This window comes from Zerene cesonia, chromosome Z (genome assembly GCF_012273895.1).
Source record: "Zerene cesonia ecotype Mississippi chromosome Z, Zerene_cesonia_1.1, whole genome shotgun sequence".
In the NCBI taxonomy this organism is placed as follows: Eukaryota; Metazoa; Arthropoda; class Insecta; order Lepidoptera; family Pieridae; genus Zerene; species Zerene cesonia.
Genome location: NC_052122.1, coordinates 7,844,271 through 7,867,180, shown reverse-complemented (window position 1 = coordinate 7,867,180; position 22,910 = coordinate 7,844,271). Strand labels below are relative to the sequence as shown.

The 22,910-nt window shown below is 32.6% G+C and overlaps 1 protein-coding gene across 3 annotated transcripts in view; it reads left to right on the top strand.

The window, feature by feature from the left end:
* The window catches only part of LOC119835900 (protein NDRG4-like), a 42,461-nt gene that overhangs the window by 8,280 nt on the left and 11,271 nt on the right, over positions 1-22,910 (top strand). For all 3 annotated transcript variants that reach the window (XM_038361006.1, XM_038361007.1, XM_038361008.1), the window contains 2 exons: positions 417-562; positions 9,016-9,133. In XM_038361006.1, coding sequence (XP_038216934.1) covers positions 417-562; positions 9,016-9,133 — 264 coding nt within the window. The remainder of the gene's footprint in view (positions 1-416; positions 563-9,015; positions 9,134-22,910) is intronic.

Here is a 22,910-nt window from a genome sequence, read left to right as displayed (position 1 = left end):
GCTATAATCCACCACGCTGACCAAGTGCGGGTTGGCACATGTCACATGTCACATGTCGTCGAACTTTTAAATTTTCGGACATGTCCGTTTCCTTCACCGTTTCGAGCAGTGGTGATGTTATCCACTATATATAAATATTATCGACAATAATTACTTGTCGGTGAATTTTAAATAAATAGAATTTAGGTACTTAAGGTTATTTTCAAAAGGTTCTCCTGATCTCTGGATTGCGCCATTCATAGCTCTGTCTATTGAATTAACTCATTTGAAACGGGTATGGATCTGGGCCATTTGGCATAATATTCATGTATTACTTCTATATCTATAGCAGTGTTCCTTCTACGTATGCTCAAATTTGTTGCGTGCCAGCGTGCGTTTTGTTATCTCAAAATACGATGATACGTTTTTATTAACAGGAGAGATGTCCCCACCATACGGCGGTTCTGCAATCGTCCCTGTTTCGAGTTCCGCATCAATACGGAGTTTGGAAGAATTCTCGTTGCCCTCCAAGGCAACACACAAAAACCAGCCATCGTCACCTATCACGACCTAGCGTTTAACTGTAAGTATCTATATCATATGATATAACATGTTTTGGAATGGTATATTTCGTAGTATCTTTGTAATAATATGGAATAAAAGTTTCGAGGGTGGAACTTACTACTTAGTTATTTTCTTTCAAACTGCCGACAGAGTTGTAGCATTGAACGAGTTAGAGTTTTTAATATTGTGGATTGCAGTTACAGTTTATTATTGGATCCAACATGACTCAGAGAGTAAATAGTCAATATCAAATAAAATGTATTTTTTTAACGTCATAGCTGACAACTGCTGACGTTCTGTAAACTGAGTTGCTATTTCTCCGGATGGTAAGCGATCATCACCTCCCATGAACATTCGCATGGGTAGCGCCTCTGCGAATGCGCTTTTAAGGGTTAAGGGTTAAGGAAAGGATTAACGACTGTAAAGAAGGAATGTACTGGGAAGGGTGAGGAAAAGGAAACGCGCTCCAGCTTCCCCACTCACCGTATGAAGCACAGTAACATACTACTATTTCACGCCGGTTTCCTGTATGGGTGTGATACTTCCCCAGTGCGGCCGAAACATGAATTGTCGATTCCTAAATAAAAAAATAATATCGTAATGCGCTCATTTCTGTTTGTGTATATGTATTATTTTATTATGCTCATTAGCATTTACCTTATTGCGTTTACCGCGCGATATCTTAAAATGTACGCTATTTATCGATTCCTTTAATAGTAAATTTCACCTCAAACTAAGGTTATACGTTTGCTATAAACATTAATGATCCTTTACAGAAAAAATAGGTCACTTAGTTGAGAAATAAATTGCACTTATGTATACCGAGTGCACTTAGGTCAAGTGACATACAATTTGAAACGACGCAAAGATATAAAGAAAGTGTAATAAGAAATACACATACAAATATGCTTCTGTAAACTAGTTATTGTTTGAATATTGCGAGAGTAAATATTTCAGGCGCATGCTTAAGTCTTGTATGGTTTATTTCTCTAACGAACCACAAACATACGCAGCTTTGACTAGCTTAATTGCAATTTAATAAAGATTACCTTGCCGTATCTTATATGCTCTCAAAATATATTTCAACGCTTTTGTTTATGATAAATTATGTCCGTAAATAATTCGTTATTCTTTTCATTATTAGTAAAAATAATAAAAATTGCCTTTTTATTATGCGTTTATATGTATGTATGCGTTTTTATTTATGTATTCGCGATTACTATGAGACCAAAGTTAATTGTAAATTGACAATACTGTATTGGATTTACATACAAAATTCCAAATAAAGTAAACAAATATATTGAGGAATAATTGTTTTTAACAAAAAAAAAAAACTAAACCTGCCTTCGTGTTGCCAGAACTAAACCAGAACTAAATAAGTGGAACCACATATAAAAAAATTAACGGTTCACCAAATAAGAAGTTATAAAAAAAAAATTCAATTGAATTGATAACCTTATTTTCTGATGTCGGTTGAATAAAATAAAATAATTATTCAGACATGTATTTCAGAGTTAGGCTACAAGATTTTTAATGTTCATATAAATAATAGTACATACAAATATAGTAAATATAAAGAAGTTGCTTAGAAACAAATTAATGAAATGTGCATTTGAATGGTGATATTTTTGTATATCGCATTTTTAATTACTTAGGCGTGAGTTTTGTCGCTTGCGCAATTCAAACGATGCGTTCTATTTCGGGAAGCATTTTCCAGTTGTGTAAAATTCTTATACAATTTTTTTCATACTATTATTTTGTATGTGAAACTTGAATAATTTTTTATACTCAAACTAGGAACGTTTTCAAAGAATTATTATAACCACGTTTGTATCGTTGTTATTTAGAAATTATTTACCAGTTCAGAAAGCAGTTCTAAAATTATTTTCAAAGAGTGACCGCGATATAGAATTAATAACTACATATATAAAAAATAGTGACCATTATTTTGCTATTTAGTATCCAACATTTGAATAATAGGTAAGTAATATTTTAGTAATAATTCATAGGTACTTTAAACTTTTTTACTATGAGTGTACAAAAAATTAGGTCGTGTTTAATAAATAATCTCAACTTCTAAGTCTCTATCGCTGCAATCGACACATGTGTATCACATTACATGTGTATATTCTTTTCATATCCTAATTATGTGTAGTATAAAAGAAATCTGCTTTACAAAATTACCCGGAGAGCAAGCATTATATCACTAACAATAATTCCCTACAGCTGACCAATGACCAACAACCTTCATAAATGCATTTTCAGGCAGTTATCGCAAGAGTCTATTCGAGCGAGTTACTTGCTACGGACTTACGTAATGACTGGTTTGCCGATTCTGGTTTACAAGTGTATACCATCGCTATACAGATAATAATGAATAACAAGCAAGTATACTAACAATTGTGTTAAACTCTGACTTTGCAATTTAACAGACTTTATCAAGTTTGTAACGACAATAATGGGCAATTATCAACTAACTTCAAACTATCGTCATAGGATTTCAGGCTTCATTGTTTCTACCCCAATATGGCAAGGCATCGTTTACCAAATTACTAATTGTCAATTTTTTGTTCAATTAGGAACAATTATTACCAAATACACTGAGTACATACATATGTAGTATTTTTCACTAATACTCATGAAAATGTTGGTGTTCGTACCTCAAGCCTTTTAAGTTATTTTACCTACATGATGGATAACAATATAATCGTAATTAAAGGTATTGCAGCGTGTTCAATAACCAACCCTGCTTAAAATTCATAAATGCTCGCTTCGTATTCAATGAAATGTCAGTAGCAGTACAAACACGGTATTAAATCAACGCTAGGATTCAACACAAGCGGCTAAAATCTAATCCCTAAATGAGTCGGGTTCACCATTTATGCGTACCGTCGCATGATGAAATTAGAACGATAACTAGTTTCGGATACAAACAGACAAATCACACCATTGAATAATTCCAGTGTATATTCGTAAATAAAATTGGAGTTTAAAAATAAGTCCTAATTAGTATTCATTATCGTAACAGCGTCTGAATAAAACACTGGGAATGTTACGTAAATTCACTTTTTCATTCAGTAATTCCAAGTAGTAGGTACGTCGCTACGGATTTAGTAGGCTGCCTCTTTTCCGTCGCGTTTCGTTTTCGTGAAAACTCCAAGACGTAGATGGTTATGTAACATTCAGTGACCTTTGCTATCCATTAAAATTATTAACTTCATCTTTTTCTTTTCTTTTTATATAAAAGATCATATCATTATTATTATCAGTTACTTATAAACATAAGTAACTGGCCTAGTGGTTAAAATTATACTGCTTGAATACTAGAAGCATTGATCGACTCATCAGTCTCTATTAACACCCATTATTCGAGGATTTGATGAAATTAATGAGGACGAATCGATAACCTTTAATGTCTAAATAGCAGCAGATTTATTTAGATGTAATCTGCAGTTTCTGTTGCATAAAAATGTGAAAGATTTTAACGGTTTTATGAAACGAACGATTTTGTTTTATTTACTTTTAATTTGGATGTAAAATAGGTCATATGTTTGACCTACCTGTTTCTATTTTCAATTGTTAATTCTGTTATGACTGAGAGATTGGAAAGCATTCATCAGTATGTTTTAATCACTACCCTGTCTAGAACATCCACGGTCCTATGCACACGTAAACTACGTTTTATTAAAGATATTTTTAATTGTTTTTTTTCTCTTTCGATTCGTCTTTTCTAAGTTTTGTTTTAAGAAATAATAACAATCAAATATAGGATTAAACAGAGTTATTAAAATACCCACTAACAAAATTTGTGAATTTATTGTTATGAGGAAAATGAGTATATTTTTGTATGCGATGTTCTTATTCACAGCGTACCTACATGCCAATGACAACATCGAATTTCATACTACATTTCACGATGTTGTGGCGCGGAAAGTAACAGCCATTCTTATAAATATGAGACAGCAAGCTTCTTTTAAACAGAAGACAGACGGGGTCAACGATATATTATTAACAAATAGTTGACGCCTGTGTCTTCGTCAAGTACAGAAAATTATGTACCCTTTGGATACCTCATTCATTTTCTAGATACGAAAAGAACTTCTTCAAAATCAATGGCAACTTTTGATATATATGTTTTTAAACTTGGCTAATGTTAGATCATATTTAATTAAAATCCACAATTGATTGGAACACTTCGATTTAATTTATTTCTTACCTGCATCAAAAAGTGGAATTTTATAAGTATGAAGTTGATATCCGTGTTGATGTGTTTGTCCGTCGTCGTTGCCGTTTTCGATGTAGTTTGTTTTTTTTTTCGTTTAAAACCCAGTTTTCATGATGGTAGTAGTGGTCGGATTAAAGGTTCTTCACAATTCCTTCTTTGTGGATATAAAATGAAAGGGCGTGACTATTTAAATATTGTACACTATTATCTGTATATGTCAAATTTCAAAATCAACATAATATGTCGGCCGTTTTAACACAAAAGGCAATCAGGGTATTTTTTAATTATAATAAAATTTTGTGAAGAATTCAATTAAAGAAGACCAATAGCATTAATCTATAACCACGTAGTTATATAGCATTGTATAGTGTTGGCGTCTTCTCATTCAAACATTAATGGAACAGAAAATATAGAAGAATGCTTGCAGCCGGCGCGTTCTTTTATTGTTCGTTGAAATGGACTTTAGCGATCCAAAAGGGGTTTAAGCTGTTTTTACAATCTAGATTTTACAACAATGCTGACCCATTTTCACATGTTTCATATGCATTCATTATGCAAAATCTATCGATTTTCAGCCTTTCAACGTTATCGTTAGCTTGCTTTACATGATGCATTTAATTCATGTTATTTTATTTTTCTTCAGGATTTTACGTTAAAAAACAAGGTATGCTAACTAACCTATTGAAAATTAAATGAATAAATAAATTATTACTTTAGATAAGTTCGCTGATGTTCAAAAGTCACTTGGCACCATGACACGAAACTGTGTATACCAAGTTATTAGCTTATATATATTGAAGTATTGTTTAGAACCAATATTCGAATTCGGAATGTTTTTGTGATCGTTTTTTCCTTTTATCGCAACGAACTCAAACTAAAATATAGGTACTATTTTATTTTATTTACTTTTTATTAATTTGAAGCAGCGCTTGGCTTTTAAAGCTCCTTTTAAAGATTTTGGGTCATACGGACAAGCTCTGTTATCACGATGAACGTTGAGATTTGTTTTAATTGGAATAGAAGACACTTGTTCTAGTTAAGCGTCTTCTGCGAAAGTAAACCTAGATATTTGATTGTTTACATATTCACGCTGACACAATTTAAAAAAGGAATTTGAAGTTATTCATTATTATTATTATAGATATTCATTATTAGGCCTGTGTACATAGGAAGGAAGAAGGCTTTTTAAAAAAATAATATTTAAAAGATGACATAAATAAAATTGTTATGATAGCAAACATCTTCTGTTTCAATAAATGACCATTTTTCCATAAAGGAATTCACGATCAATTTAAAGCCTTATTATGAACAAGCTGTTGGTTCCTACTTTGTCCGCTTTCCGTTATTTCAAATGAGGGGAGGGTCCTAATTTACTTTCATCTCTTTGTATGTGTAACCTTTGATGGTGTCCTATTCGTGTTTGAATCAAGGCAGTATTTTCTTTTATATGTCATACTTTCAATTTGAATGGATGCAATAATGTAACTCACATATAATTTCTTCATTTGATACAATACATCTCGCTACTATTATAAATTTGAAAGTTTGTTTGTATGTTTGTCTGGCAATCATGCTTATTAATAATCATGCGGATTTTGATGAAATTTGGTATACAGGCTATAATCTGGCATTGCTGATAGGACACTTTTTACCCTGATTAAATGCTCCCTTCAGTCTAGTTGCGTCTAGTTTATTAAAATATTCTATGTAAATTTCTCGGTTCGAGCATCACCTATATTGTACAAGCTCCTATCGTGTTTTTTATCACTTGTAATTGCTTAAAAACCTCGCCTCATGGGGAATGAACTTCGACCAGTTTAATCGATACTGTTTCGATTAACCGTATTAGCGACGTCAGACCCCCAGTCTCGTTTCAAAATAGCTAACTACACTTTTTTTAAACTCTTTATTAATAAGACAAAATAATTGAATGTCGATACAATTTATGAGACTCAATATATAGTTAAATGAATAATAATATGATAACAGAAGACATCATAAAGTAGCGAGAAAGATTTGTACTGACATTTTCATGGCATTAGGCTATTGTTTATCCTACTTCCTACTAATATTATAAATGCGAAAGTTTTTAAGGGTGTGTGTGTGTTTGTTGCTCTTTCACGCAAAAACTACAGAACCGATTGCAATTAAATTTGGTGCGTAGATAGCTGGACAACTGGAATATAGGCAACGTTTTATCCCGATATTCCTACGGGATACGGATTTACTCGGGTGAAACCGCGGGGTGCAGCTAGTACTATATATAGAGCTGTACTCCCCGGCTCCGCCCGGGCAGTCATTTATCGAAATAATATAAACTATCCTATCTTCTAAGTTGAATCAAACTGCACATGGTGTGCAAATTTGATTAAAATTGGTTGAGTAGTTTACGAGTCCAACTCGGACAAACAATAAGACACGTAATTTATGTATATTAAGTTACGTGTACGTCAGCTTCTCAATAATAGAATTACTCAATCGGATCCAATACATTTATTTAATTTCGTTAGTAATAAAGATATAACAAATTTTAAAATTCAAAGAATGTTTTACTGTACACATTCGAAGGGAATTGGAGAAATGCTGCATTATTCCGAAGCGACAATGGCTTTATCTTCAGCGAGCTTTTTGGTTTATGTAACTAATTCCTATCTATATTCTAGTCGCCCCAGACATTCCAGAGCCGAGCTGGGTCCAATGGTTAGGTCTTTTATAATATTGAGTGCTCTATCGACGGTAATGGATGTAGCTCAGGAAAAAAAAAAGCTACAACATGACGGTATGAAAATCATCGGTCGTTTTTGGAAACATCGATTTAAAGCTTTAGTTTCTTCTTTCCTGGTCGGCGTTTTATTTAAGAATGTTTGCATAAATTTTACCTTTTTAAAAGATGTTTTTTTATATATTGTTGCACTACAATGCACTAAAAAAGTTTTCTTATTATTTACAGAGCATTATACGCAAACAAACGAACAAAAAAAAAAACAGCTTCCAATATTTTTAATTTGTGAATTTTAATAATTATAAACTTTTGTCGGTCATCTAGTTATAAATAAAATATAACTTTTCATTGAAACCGACTACACAGTCTAAACGAATTGTTCAAATTGCTTTCTGAACGCTATACCTAAAACGAGCTGTGTCAATTCAATTACTTAATTCACTTTTCCACAAACAACCTCGGTCTATATTTTTTAAACAAATTTATTATTTTGTAAAACGAATAAAGTTTATGATATAAACCCTTAGAAGTATTATATAAAGGATGAATGTCATAAGAAAAACTTAGCAGTTGTCTTTATCTTGTTATGGACATTAAAATGGTTAAATATTATCGTATATTATCGATACGAAAATGTTCGTACAACAAATACATTAAAAATGAATTTGTAAATAAATAAATGTGTCATTAAAATATTTTAATAACTTTAAATAATAACCTGCCCGAAACTTAACAGAACTGAAACAAATCTGAAATTTAACTTATAAAACTTTGAACTTATAAAATTTATGAAAAATTTGGTACGTAAGTCAAGGAAATTTTATTAAATTTTACCTGGACGACATTCGTTATTGATAGATAATAAATTAAACATTAGATTTTGACTGTTTCCTTAATAACTTAACATGTTTACGGATTGGAGCTGAACTAAAGTTATTGAAGTTTAATATAAAAATAAAATTTTTAATTTTATATATTGCGCGAATTCTCATATAAAATTGAAAACTTTTCTGCGAACTTGGATGCCAGCTTAGCAAATGCATCTTCAGCTTGAGATCTGGTTTTCCAACAAGACATGCTTCGCGAAATATAAAATTATTGTGGATTTGCACTTTACATATTGGTATGCGTTGCGAAATTGTTCAGTGTATCGAAATATATTAATTTGGTTTTGGGGTCAGCGGTATATTAATAGCTTGCAACAGCATGATAAAAAAGTTTCAACTGAATTATGATATTGTATAATGTACACGTTCCTAGATTTATATAATGGACTTTTAACATCTTAAAATTAAATAATTTCCAATGAGAAATTTTGAAGTTGAACGGGGCTAGGCCTTGCTACGGTTTGGCAAACGCGGGTTCGAAACCCGCCTCGTGGTCAAATTTTTCTATTCTTTCAAAAGTTCTCAATTTTCAATGTTTCAATAGGCGACTGTTCATAAATAGAAAAGCGTTTGAAGCATCTCAGATATTTCGTAGTAGGAATCAAATTTTCATATAATCTATTTGTATTTGTTTACAGATTTAAGTTTTGAGACCTTTTTCAATCATAAGGACATGCAAGATGTGCTTGACAATTTCTGCGTGTACCACATCAATGCACCCGGCCAAGAGGAGGGCGCCGCTCCTTTCCCAGAGGAGTAAGTATTAAATTTAATTTCAAACGCATAGATTTCGACCAGTTCATAGTCTTTACATATTTTTTTTATTTGGAATTGATTGTAATAACAATAATAATTGATTGATTGAAGAAGCATTTTGTGCTTTATGCTCAACAGTTCATTCTGTATAAGTAACTAACCTAACATATTTATATACATACCACATAAATACTAAAAACATCGTTAATTCAAAAGAAATTCTTAAACGACTTATAAGTAGCAACGTAGGTTCTCACTTCGTTTTCTACACCGACCCTTTTTGTAGCAGTTGTACATATAAAGTTAATAAGCTGTCAAAGCGTCGTGTTAGTAGAATTCTATTTATGCAGCTAGTTCCCAGTATCTACATGGCGTTTCAATATGCGAAGGCTGGGTATTATGCATGTGAGTGTGAATTCGGCGAACCGGTTCAAATAGTATTTGTTATGGATATGGATTGATCCCACGGCAAAACGTCATGCTGAGCTAGAAGCTAGAATATAAACCATAGGCGGACGATGCTTCGATGTGACATTGTTAGCTTTTTCAATTCAAATGAAAAAGGTATACAATTTCGCTTTAAAACAACTTTGCATTCAATATTATTTCTATTTATTCTGAGTGTAATACAAGCGAGCGCCCCGCTGGATGGATGCGACGATTTACCGTAATTTCTTTAATTAATAAGCCATAGTGGGTGGCCATTAGACCTTAATAATTAATTTATATGCGTGAACAATCAAAGGATACTGAAAATGCTTTTTGTTGCGTCTAGCTCGAGTGCCCCTATTAGTTATAAACACATCTGTTATAGTAATTTAAAAAGGTCCCATATGAATACACTCAAATATATAACAAGAACAGATAACAGATGTATACCACATGTATTTATCCTTTACCCGTCGGTCGCCTGGAAGAAAAGGCTTATAGCCATAAGGCCGCTAATTGTATACGAAATCCATTGTTAAAATGATTATCATCTTTTTTCTATGGTTTATATAAACAATGAATCATTAATAAATGAATATTTAAAATAAATCTACGTGTGCAATTTTATCATTTCTTTATCGTCTCAAATCTTTTAGAAATTAAATACTTTTTAACGGATTTTAAACGCGATTTATTAATTATATTATTAACCCGACGTTTCGAACACTTTACGGGGAGATTGAAAAGTGTTCGTTTAATTTCTAAATGTATAATACTCGCGTAAAATCAAACACAAAAAATACTATGTCTCAAATCTTATTAATATTGCGATCGTACACCTAACGTTGAAATTGAGCATAACAGTATGCTCCATTTTCAATGTACCTTCAAGTTAAAAGCGCTTCTTTTCAAGTTAACATCTTTTAAGATTAATATCGAACTTCTATCCATTCATCAAACATTAATAGCGTTGAAAATTACCAAGACTAAGAACACACTTTTACTAATAAGGAAAAGTCCATCCCGCCCTTCTCTTTTGTTTGCTTTCAACGATACTAGATTCTATTAGAAAATTTCTTAATTAAAATTGTATTGCCTGCCATTTTCCTTTTTGTAATTATGTTAAAATATTCACGTTAAAATTTCAAATGATCCTCAATTAATATAAGGATTCTGTGTTATATTCATGATTTCAAGGAAAGGTCAAAATGATACCTTTAGGTACATAATACCTATTTACCTACTATGTAAATTATATGCGAATTATAAAGAAATTTTTATTGGGAATAAGGATCTTAACGGAAAACATGTGTGGTCGCGGGAAATTGTTCCATAATGGATGCGGATATCAATACATACATACGTGATATAATCGTGTACGACGATACGATTGTGACGTAGGCACGACGCTACGCGTATGAATTTTTGATATTTCCACTCATATTGCTCACTGTGCCACTTTATAATTCTTTTGTTGACGTAGAATGTTTCAAAGGCGATGCAATCTACATAGGCCAAAGGAAATGGGGCTCATTCGTTGTATTGTACAACGAGAAAATAATCGCAATATTTTCTCTCTAATTATGCGTATTAATGAAAACGTATACAGTTAATTGTTGTCTTTAAAATTAAAATGCCTAGTGTATTTAAAAATAGACTTTATTCACCGAATTATTAAGATGATTAACGAATATTTAACTTCTGCAAATAAAGCACTAATTTCATAGATTCGTCACATTGCCGACGATTTTTGTAAAACTAAACAATATTAACAGTTTTGTACTACGACTTTCGCTGAACTAAACAATATAATAATTAATTCCTATAACAATTTGGTGTCATAACTATAGATACTCAATGCTTGCTAAGATTTATGTATTGGCAAAATTAATCTTTGAAATAACATCGCTTCAATGAGATGCAATCGCCCGAGGAAAATGCTCCATCATCGGTCGCCAGCACAATCCTCTGTAGATATTGAGAGGTATAAACTTAATTAAACTAGACTGTGCACTTTCTTCCGCCATTATTTATTTCCAGTGGGCTTATTATTGATGTTTAAAGGAATTTTTCCGTAACTGTGTCTTAAAGTTGATAGTTGATGTGGTTATATGTGAATAACAGTTGTATAGGTAAGAACATACCAACAAGAAATGCGAAAAAAATTGTTTTTTATTCATATCCAAACGGGGCGATGTTTTGTCGATCTTTGTCTGCTTGTATCGAAACTCTCTAACGGATGGTCCGATTTTGATTGAGTTGTTTATTTATTTTTAAAAACATTTTAGCTATAATTGATGAAAATCGGTCATAGATAGAGAATGCCAAATTTCGGATCAAACATGCAATTAATATGCATATGGCTGGGTCAGGGGTTTTGTAAAAAAAAAAATATTTACTTGAATAGTTATGATTCTTTTGGTTGGAGATAGTGAGGTCGTGGCTGAAGTTACTTTTACAGCGATGTAACATCTCATTTCTATGGAGATTCTCTTTGAACACGCGGGCGAGGCTGCGCCAAACAGCTAGAAAGTTATATGAAAACCGGCCCTGTCATAACATCTGTTCGTAATATATACGTATTCAACCGTTCTGCTCACTTTCAGCTTGTAACACTAACAAAAATTAATAAGCATTTCGCAGAGATTAACTATCTCAATATTAAGATTGCAGCCCTGTAAATGTAGATTACAAATAAACAAAAACCGGCCAGCCCTATTACAAAATTTACCGGTCTTCTAATAGCTATTTACTTCGAGAACTTCAAGTATATAGCATTACTAGCTGACTCGGCAAACGCTCTTATGTCTTATTCTTATTGACGGTTATAAAAAATATATGTTGGCTGATTGTTAAACCTACCCGATATGCACACAAAATTTCATTTATATCGGTCCACCCGTTTCGGAAGAGTAAGGTAACTAACATTATTACACGGGAATTTTAAATATAAGATAACGAATGCAGGGCATGAAAATAATACAATCGTACGAGATCCCCAAATCTTCAGGCGTTTTTACACGGCCCGGCCCTATTGCAAAAACCCTTCTTCAACGGACTTTTACTAACTGTGTATCAACTACCTCCCAAATTGATTTCAAGTTTGTAGGACAGAAAATATGAAACCATTCACGAATTTTGCGAGAGCCCTACGTCTTATTGCAGTATAAAAATTCTAAATTCCCTTTAGAACGGATTCTGCAGTAAGGCTTAGGGACTCGACTCGTCGAATGACCCGCCAAATTTCATATCAAATACGTAACGCATAAAATTAAGGCAATTCAAACAAACATGCAATATCCGAGATGGACTACTATTGAAAAATCTGTTGTTAGCGACCGTCTAGTAACTTTCTGGAAATTTTCATCTCGAAACTCGTACGTTCAGTGACCTATCCCTTTTATTTCTATATATTATATATATATGAAGCCGTAAGATGGTAATAACAGCTAGATTGATTATAGCTACCGAAAAATAATTAATTTAAATCTAAGCATTATGTTATGGATCACTGTTTTTATGCTACCAGTTTACGGCAACGTGTACACATCAATAAAATCTAGGGATATTTTATGTTTCATGAATTATAGCTAAAATCTATCAGGAATTCTATCTTCGTCGATCGTCGTAGCGTACGACAAACTTATTATTTGTGGTTGGTGCCGTAATCGCTTGTAGGGATCGAACCGCACTATTAAGATTGTTTTTTTATCAACCGATATTCCCAAGAACGAAGAAGGTTCACAATTCGTCTGAATTTTTTATTAATCGATAACTCCGTGGGATTTCAACAGATTGATGTGATTTTTTTTGCTGAATTCGAAAATATCGTCATCTGGTCCGAATAGGAATTGTCGGTTACCGTTTTCTATTTGCTTATACTATTTCATTTCATCCAAATCAGTACAGTGGTTTAAGCCTGAAAAAGAGACAAACGGACAGACAAAATAACTGTCGCATTTAAAATATTAAGTAGGCAATCGTATTCTACATAAGAACTTATAAAAGGACTGAATGTTTACAAAATCAGTATCTATCTCAATCAATCTTAAATATTAAACACACAAGAAGCACCCTCTTAATTGTTTATTAAAGCAAAGCTCAGTCTTGATTCAAGTGGGCGTTTGACTTGAATGAGATACTTGAATTCACGAATACTTACTAAACATTTGTAGTTTCCTCCTTATTAACTGTTAACGTAAAATCTAAGCTTATTAAATATGACTTACAAAAACGGGTATCAACGTTTTATTTATAATCATTATTATAATCTTATTATTGATATTATAATAAAACTACTGCAGACTGTTTTTGGTGGTCAATAGTACCAGAGATGATAATCTATACATATAATAAATATGAAAATAAAATTAAAATTTCCGTATAGCACTAGATACATTTGTATATGTATATACATTTTTATTATTATTAGTAACATAATGTCAAGCATTTTACCCTCTGCCAGCGTTCGCTCTATACAGCATACAAATATGTACAGAAAATTCATTCTGAATCTCTTGAATTATGCAGAGACTTTCCTCATGTTTTGTAAAATTTCAAGAACGCAAGCAAAATGAACGCCACCGATGCAACTTGCAGAATTCCTAAAACGTGTGTAATTTATGAAAGTTTAATAACCCCGACCCATGAACATTGTAAGGATGCTTTGGTCAAATTACGATTTATGCTTTAACTGAAAATGCATTTTATTGTTTGCGTTGGTTCTTGATGGCTTCTTAAAGAGGTCGTCTCTGTTGATGTCCAAACCCTTCAGGCGGACGTTTGGGGAGAGCAAACACTCCACGGCTTGTGTCTTTGGCTTTGCAGAGACCATTTTGGTATCATGCCTTTGCAACCGATTGGATCGTCTTATAGATATCGTTAAGTACATTTTCCAATAATCGCTTTGAAACATTTATCTAGCACTGACTTTCTAACTAAGCCTTGGATTGGAATTAATGGTAAAATATGGATACTTTTTGGTTTCTTTTTCAAGAAGAGATAAAAAGGTTTTTAATGCTTATAATATCAATTTTATTGAAAATCTACTTTTTTGCAACTTAATAAATCGAATCACAAATCGGAAAACGAAGCCTGAAACTTAATGACAGATAATTAAGTATATTCAAATTTGCACGGCAGTTGAAATAGCTTTTAATATTTTTATTTTGTGAAACCAACATTTATTTAACTACAGAAATTTATGCAATTTTAACGCAAGCTCGGCAAAACCGACATGATGAAACAGCAATGAGGTAGTAGGTATATTGTGTATTATGTATAGCACTCCCAGCGACATTTTAGCGACAAATTGTCATCTGTCAGAGGAAAATATTTAATAAACGAAACTGTTTTGAAACTGCAAAACTTTCATTTTACTTCAAGGCAGGACTGTCAAGTGAAATATGATTTTTATCATACAAACACTTTCTAGACTCGTCATATGTTCATGAGACTAGGCTTTTACACCTCTACTCATCACCATTGAAGCATTTCGAGGAGAAGAATATAGCACTGATCAAGCGACCGCCATTTTGTGACTACATTAAGCGTAGGTACAGTTAAGGTGCACATCAAGATAACCTCCATAATTACTACGGTTACAAATCCTAATGGACGGCCTAATGGAGGATTCTTCGGTTCTTGGGTTCAACAATGTAGGCGATAATAGAGACGCGGTTGCGATGCTCCAGTAGGTGATCACCAATGTAGGAGGTGACGGAGAGGGCGTCGGGGTCACCGATTTAGTACCACGCATGCACACACATTACTAAAACACTATTAAAATTCCTGGAAAACATATTGAGTAGTAAAGCATTAAGTACCTCATTGAACCGGTATTTGCTAGCTTAAAATATATGAGATTTTTCCTCCGCTTTGCGAGGGATTGATTCCTTTAATCTGTGCTTTATGAGACAGTATTCAAGATATTCAAGGGGTATTAATATAGAGCTAAATTTTCGATGAATCGGGTACAATAGCCAACGTTAAAAGTGGTGACATAACTTAATATTTGTAACATTTCTCGGAAATAATTTATATGTAATTAATTAATAATGATTTCAACGAGTCTTATCTTGTTGCGAGAACCTACTGTAATATGGTATCTATATAACTATATACTATAATAGCATTAATGAATATAAAATGTTGTATAAACGATTTTGTCCAACCACAGCATCTTATCTGCTCTTTTCTGTAGAAACTGATAGAATTGATCGTAAATTATTTCTTTGACCATTCGAAAGTGCTTCGAAAAGAAGAAGAAGAATTAATAAATGTTGGAGTTGAGTGTATTATTTTAAAGCAGTATGTAACCATATGAATTCCAAAGAACATAATATAAATGTATTTATAAAGCCAAAATTCTATGTTTACGGTAGTCATTACATTTTATAACATCTACTGCTTGTATCAATCAAAAAGTTTTGAGTCACCTTTAGATTTGTTTTATAAAGATTTTGCGTGTCATAAAATTTCCTGTACCATAGAGTGGAGCGTGAAAAAAAGCATGGTCATTCCCCATTTTCAATTCTTTACATATTGTACTTTTCACACGGCCGAAAATGCGATTTTGAATGGTGAATACTACAATCAATCAAATTGTAGACCCATTGAATAGAACAAAGTTTGTATTTTCGAACTCATAAAATTGGAACTTTGGCGACTTTTTTCAATAAAGCCTATTTATGGTAAACATTTGTTTACCAACAAAGTTGAATCAACATATTGAGGAGCCAATATCAGCAACACTGCGTGTTGCAGAGTCGGTAAACCTTGTTGAAATATTCTCGCTCGAGGAGCGTTAAATTTTAAGGAAATTTTCTAGTTGCTCAGCAAAAGTTTACCATTTACGAGATTTTACAGACAAACAAAAATGATTGATGTTTGTAATGTGGAATGATGAAATGAAGAATGAAATATGATATGAAATGATGAATGTTAGTATTTGGTATGTTGTGAAAGATACCAAATGTGAAAAGAATTCGTTACAACCCTACACTTCAATAAAAATTCAATTCGATTATGGTAGAAGTTTCTATATTATTTATAGTGGTTTATTTTCTATTGAACATGCTACTCGTGAAAGGACTGTCGATATTCATTAATAGTTCAATGATGAATATGGCGCATCGCTGCTAGAGAGACGGAACATGGATTTTGTTTTAAAGCGAACTTGGAACTTTGTTATTATTGCACTCGATTAAGTCATTAGTAAATAACTATATCTGACACTCTTATAAAAAAATATATTTTGTGCATGAAATGTGGGTTGAAACCTAATTACATGTTTAGGTTTCAATTTACATTAATAAACTAATGTACATTAAGGTATTTTTTTTGAGAGTAATTCCAATGCTTTTCTAGACCTCACACTTGGCTTGCATTTTTTTTTGTGAGTCATTAATATAAAAACCACTGGGTTTTGACAATGTATTTAATATAAATTTTATTAAATAAATAGCGGACTACTAACACACGTTACTGGGATATGAAAATTTATATGCGAATATATTTCATTGAATAAGATATGCGTATATGTGTCATTGGATAGGTCCTTGAAAGTCGTTTTTTGCTAAAATAAATTATTGTAGATATCTAAAGTCGTGAAAAATGCCTCTTTTTCGTAAATCCAAGATGTATGTACCTACAATTATTGCAGTCAACGCGAGTGAAGCTAGTTACTTTTAAAGCAATATTTATCCAAATAGATTGTTGGGAAAGCTTTTACATAACGTCAGTAAAATAATAATTATACGTGATGATAGGTGTGTATAATATTTCATCGAAAATCAAATAAGGCAATCAAATTGCCATGCGTTTCACAGTCGGTCCATATTATAGAAAACATAAACATTCTAATATAGCTTGTTTCATAGTCATCGTCACCATTACAAAGGTTTTTCAGAAAAATGCATAAATTAGGTGAATGTTTTTAATATTTCGATGTTAGCACGTAATACCTACATGTATGTTCCTTAATTGATGACATTAATTGTTTACACAAGTTGTGTTGTGTGTTATCTCTTTGGGTCAAATGGGAGTAGTTATGATCAGGTCTGGTACGACTAATTAATGTTGCTTAGTTTCGTAGCGGTTCTAAAACAATGTTGACATGTTATAATATACTTACACAATATATATATTTAACGTGTGTTGATTAACTATTTTAACAATTTTTCCTATGTTATTATAATATACTAAAGGCTCGTTCCGTCCGCCCGCATATCAATATTCCTGTTTTATCCCAAGGAAGCAATTAATCGGGATATAAAGTCTAGAAATCCAACCACCCAAGTCAGCTGTCAGCACAGCCTGTCTGCATACCAAATTTCATACAAATCCATTCAGTCGTTTCAACGTGATTAACGGACAAACATCCACAAACAAACTTTCACATTTATAATATTCAGTGTGAAGTGTGATAATTGTGGTCTTTCTATAAATTGTATTCTAATCTAATACAATATATTAGGTTTTATTATAAAAAAGAATTAAACATGTTTGATTTATCAAGAGCAATGTAATGGTTTACAGTAGCAGATGCAGAACAAATGAAATAAAACGTGTATAAATACCGTGTTAAATAAGCTTAAAGTTTACTATTCGGCCAGTGCCCTTGTAAGCGCGAGTGAATCGGGGCGTGCGAGTTGTATTGATTTTTTTGAAAGGTACGCGGCACCGACCCCGACTAAAGTACCATTTGAATTACTTGTACTTTAATAACAAGAGCCTAAGGTTTTTTTTTATATCATACTGTCTCTGGAATTGTTTCAATGTAAGATTTTTCTTTTTGCTATAATTTTCTAACACTGAATAAATGTAGGCTTCAACCCGTCATATCATATTTTTGAAACGTTTGTAAAACAAATCTGTGCCTGAACCTTTACGTCGTTGTTTGAAATTATGGAACATGATCTTCAAAAGTTTTGGAATTCAGTTTAGGGAGTCTTTTATATTTTTTAACCTTATTCTATATAGGTTATACTGAAAGTTGATATCAGTGTTTGAATTCATTTCGAACAATTGATTGTGTTTTATGAAAAACATAATTAAAATTGGCCGCAGTAATGATTCATTGCGCGGCCTTGTACTTCGAAACTATTAGGTTATTAACAAGCGTCCATTATCAATGTATACAAAACATACGATATATTAATGCGCAAGTAATGGGTATCTATGCTTCAGTTAATTATGAAAGTAGTTCAAAATCAATTAATACAATTTTATTTACATGACATATGACTGACAGTTTTGGTTACAGTGTGTTGGGTTGAGGAAAAATAATAATTAGCATTATAAATATTAAAATACTTTTTGACAATTTAAAAGCGCTTTTATAAGGACTCTAACTGAATGAATACATGGTTTTAGTTTGAGTTTAACTGATTGCCGTTCTGTCATCTTGTACATTGATTCGACCGATACTAATTAGAGAGTGGAACCGATCATTAACTTTATCGCTTGATTTCGAGACAGTCTTTATTTCATGCTTTACAATGAAACATATTCTACATGAAAATTGTAATTGAATAAAAATATATATATTTTCAATCGAAAATATGCATACTATACTGGAATTTTTACAAATGCAAAACGTGTGGTCAAGGTTTTTTAACCCCAACTTGTCATCAGAAGTAAACAACATTCAACATGAAATTGAATTGTCCGATATTTGTAAATGGCGTTGTAGAAGGTGTGGTCACTTATACTGTTCTCTTTAGGCGCAATTATTTTTTCGGCGCTTAAAATAACATAGTAGCACGCCAATTTAATTGAAATTTTCTCATATACTTTGTACGGATATTGATTACATTAAGTGTAGCATTGCATATGAATTCGTTCATAGGTAATTAAACAGGCATTATTATTAAAGAGAAAAAAGAAAGAGAAGAAACGACATTTATAAAATTTTTAAATATTAATTAATTATATATTATAAATGTATGAATGTAACCCAAACCCAAAATTTTATAGGACCACTAGTCTGGAAACATTAAATTTATCTCAATTCTCTTTTATAGCGGAGTTGAATTTCGACCTAAACTACAACGCAAGCAATGATAATTAATCTGAAAAAGTACATCGTGGATTAGAGTAAAACGAATGTTCAATGGCGGGTGCCTACATAAAAAGTTCCATTAGCGTTCGATAGTTACCCGCAACATGCAATGAATACATTTAGAAAGAAAACCTTACAGGTAGACTCAATAATGCACGGCGATGGAGCAAGGTCGTGGAGAAATAAAATTGGATTTAAAGTTCAAACATCGCCGAAGTAATTAGGTTTTAAAATGTTACAATACAGTATCAAATGCATAACTTTTTAAGACATATTGACTTCCACTATAGGTATGTTATGTCAGGCAAATAACGATAGACTCCAGTGTGTATGAAAATGACAAATACGCTGCCATGTTGTGCGTGGGAATTAATGGAAATAGGTGAAGTTTATTTAGCGGCACAATGAGTTCCGTCGGGTCAGCCTCAGCATAGCTCTCACAAATTAGTGCTCGGTAAAGCCGTTCGTTATCCAAGACATAGCCCCGGTTTATTGTCCATCCCCGCTATTGTTACTACAAAATAACTTCACTTAAATTTCATTGCAGAGGCGGGGTACTATAGAAAAGCCTATATTTTCAAACACTGAATGTGACCTGAATGACTAGGATATCTAATTTGGCTGTTCTTTAACTTTACACTAGTAATTAATATGTACGTACGTGTATGGTATATCTGTTCTAGGGGTAAAAATTAGCCTTAATCAATGAGCCTCCTAACTATCTCCGGAAACAAAACCATAGTATAAAATCCGTCTGATGCGACATGAAAGACAGAGATATAAATATAATTTCGCACTTTCGTATTTTTATAATATTAGGTTCTAACAATGTTACGATGTGAGCTTTATAAAAGTAGTAAAGGCTGACTTATACAAGTTATAATATATGACACGATATATATTATTTCGTGTTTAACCTAGACCAATGTTGCTTACGAGCTATAAATAATAAATCGTAATATATTGATTACAAATTTTTATATTGTGTACTCATATTAAATGGTTCGCCTAATTTCCCCAAGGAGAAACCGCATACCATTCAATAGCAATCAATTATGATTTTGTAGTGAAGCTAAAGAGTGTATTGGTTGAAAAATGAAAAAAAAAATGTCATTTGAAACCGACGTCCCAAAAGCGAATGAGGTTTTCAATTAGACAATTTTTTGGGTAAGTAATTGTTATTTGGACTCTTACAATTTGGAGTAGTGCTCCCCAGTCCCCCCCCCCTCTCTTCCCCCCAGGGACGTCTGTGACCTTCTATGTGAAAAGAATAAAAGCAACTATAGACATTTACTATAATTTGATACCTACGTCGATTGAAATCTCTGTAGAGTGAAACGGGTAAAGTTTTTATTCGTTAATTCTGTAAAAACAACACTGGCTTTTGTGGACAGTATTCGTTGCTAAGCGACTGCTAGTATTTCGTTATAACATTGCAGTATTTGTAGTACAAATAATTTTTAAATGTAGAAGTATACTCGACGAAGGAGCTTACGAATATACAAGCCAATGCGAGGAGGTATTACTCCACTTATGTGATTGCATCTAACATTATCTGAGACAGAGAGTTTTATTGTAGACTCTCGTAGATAAGACTTTGTCCAAAGCGTGTATGTCGTGGTCTTATAAATATACTTGTATAAAATTCTAGGTAATAGTTAAAAAATAAAAAAGTGCTATCGTAGCCCTCAAATGAATGGACCGATTTCGATGCGGTTTTTTTTTTATTTGAAAGCCGGTTTCCTTGCAGGTTTCCTTCCGGTTTTTTTACTATTCTTAGATAAGTTTTATGGAAATCTATCAAACAGCGGCCACAGTGTTGCATTTAATATTTTTTACAAGTCACTCAATAATGTTATAAAATATAAGGGCTTAAGGGGTAAAATCCTATACACTATCTATTTTTTTTTAATTCAAGATGGCTGGAAGATCACAGGGGGTCGGGGGTTTTTTAATTTGCAATTTAATATTATGCGGTATGACACATAATATTAAAAAACACCAAATTCGTTACACATCGTGTACACGAATGTGGTGTTTTTTCTCGAAAAAGTTTTTATATGTGTAAATGTAGCCTGTGCAGTTTTGAAGTTTAGCGCTGCACTCTTAAAGTTTTCTCATTTGGATTATTATTCATTACCTACGATACGGAGCAGTACCTATTGCGCTTTCTTAAGTAAAATCGGAGAATGCTTTTAATTAGTTTCAATTTTAAAATAATTCCTTTTTCTTAAATTCAGTAATGAATAACGTATGTTAAAAGCTACGATACAAATATAAATTAAAACACCAACAATACTAGTTCATATTAGTACTTTGGGACTGTCAAAATAATGTATCGTCAAAATTAAAACGAAGTCCTTTCCGTACAAGTTAATTTATTATATTACTAGCATTCCGACCCGGCTTCTCCCTTGTAGTGGAAGGAAAAAATAGACAAACCCGGAGCTTTCTCCACTTGGCTCCCGTTCCCGTTTTCATGTTATACAGAATTTTTTGTTTACTATGTAAATTAATATATTGTTAAACTGAAACCAAAACCAAAACGAGAAAAATAACACTTTTAATCATAAATAATCATACGGTTCGAAAATATGCTTTAAATGGCGTATAATGGGCACTTCGATTATCACGAAGAGCTCAAGACTCAAGATTGTCGGTGGATGCTTTCCTTTCCCGAGACCTTAGCGCTTCTCTCGAGAGGATCACATCACGAATACACGGAGAATTCAATTTGTGCTTAAAACGCCCTATAAATATAAACGTTTCACGCTTTAAGAACGTTTATTTTTAATCAGGTTTAAATCAAGACTTTGGTTAAATAAATTGCGGTTATTTATGCACAAGCAGGAAAATCGAACCATATAGTTGTAGCAAGGTATCCCATTTTTGGGGGAAACATGTTGGTAAGCAGCTTCTGAACACGGCTTCGCCCGCTTTGTTTGCCGCGTTAAAAAGTAGCCTATGTGACATACAACACTAGTCTCCTAACCATCTCCAAACATAACAGTCATATCATAAAATGTACTATGTGCTTTGTACGAGGCACTTGGTAATAATTATTGATAATGTTTTGTCAAATATCATGTTTATTTGCTTCTTTTTGATATTTGAGTAAACGGAGACTATTATCGTATGAAACAACTAGCTTTTGCCAGCAACTTTGCAAACGTTCGAATAAATCTGAATCCACCTAAAAACGCACAATTTCATTAAAATTAGCCCGACCGTTAAAAAAGAGTTCAGTGACAAACACACAAATTCAAGAAGTTGAAGCGAAATATA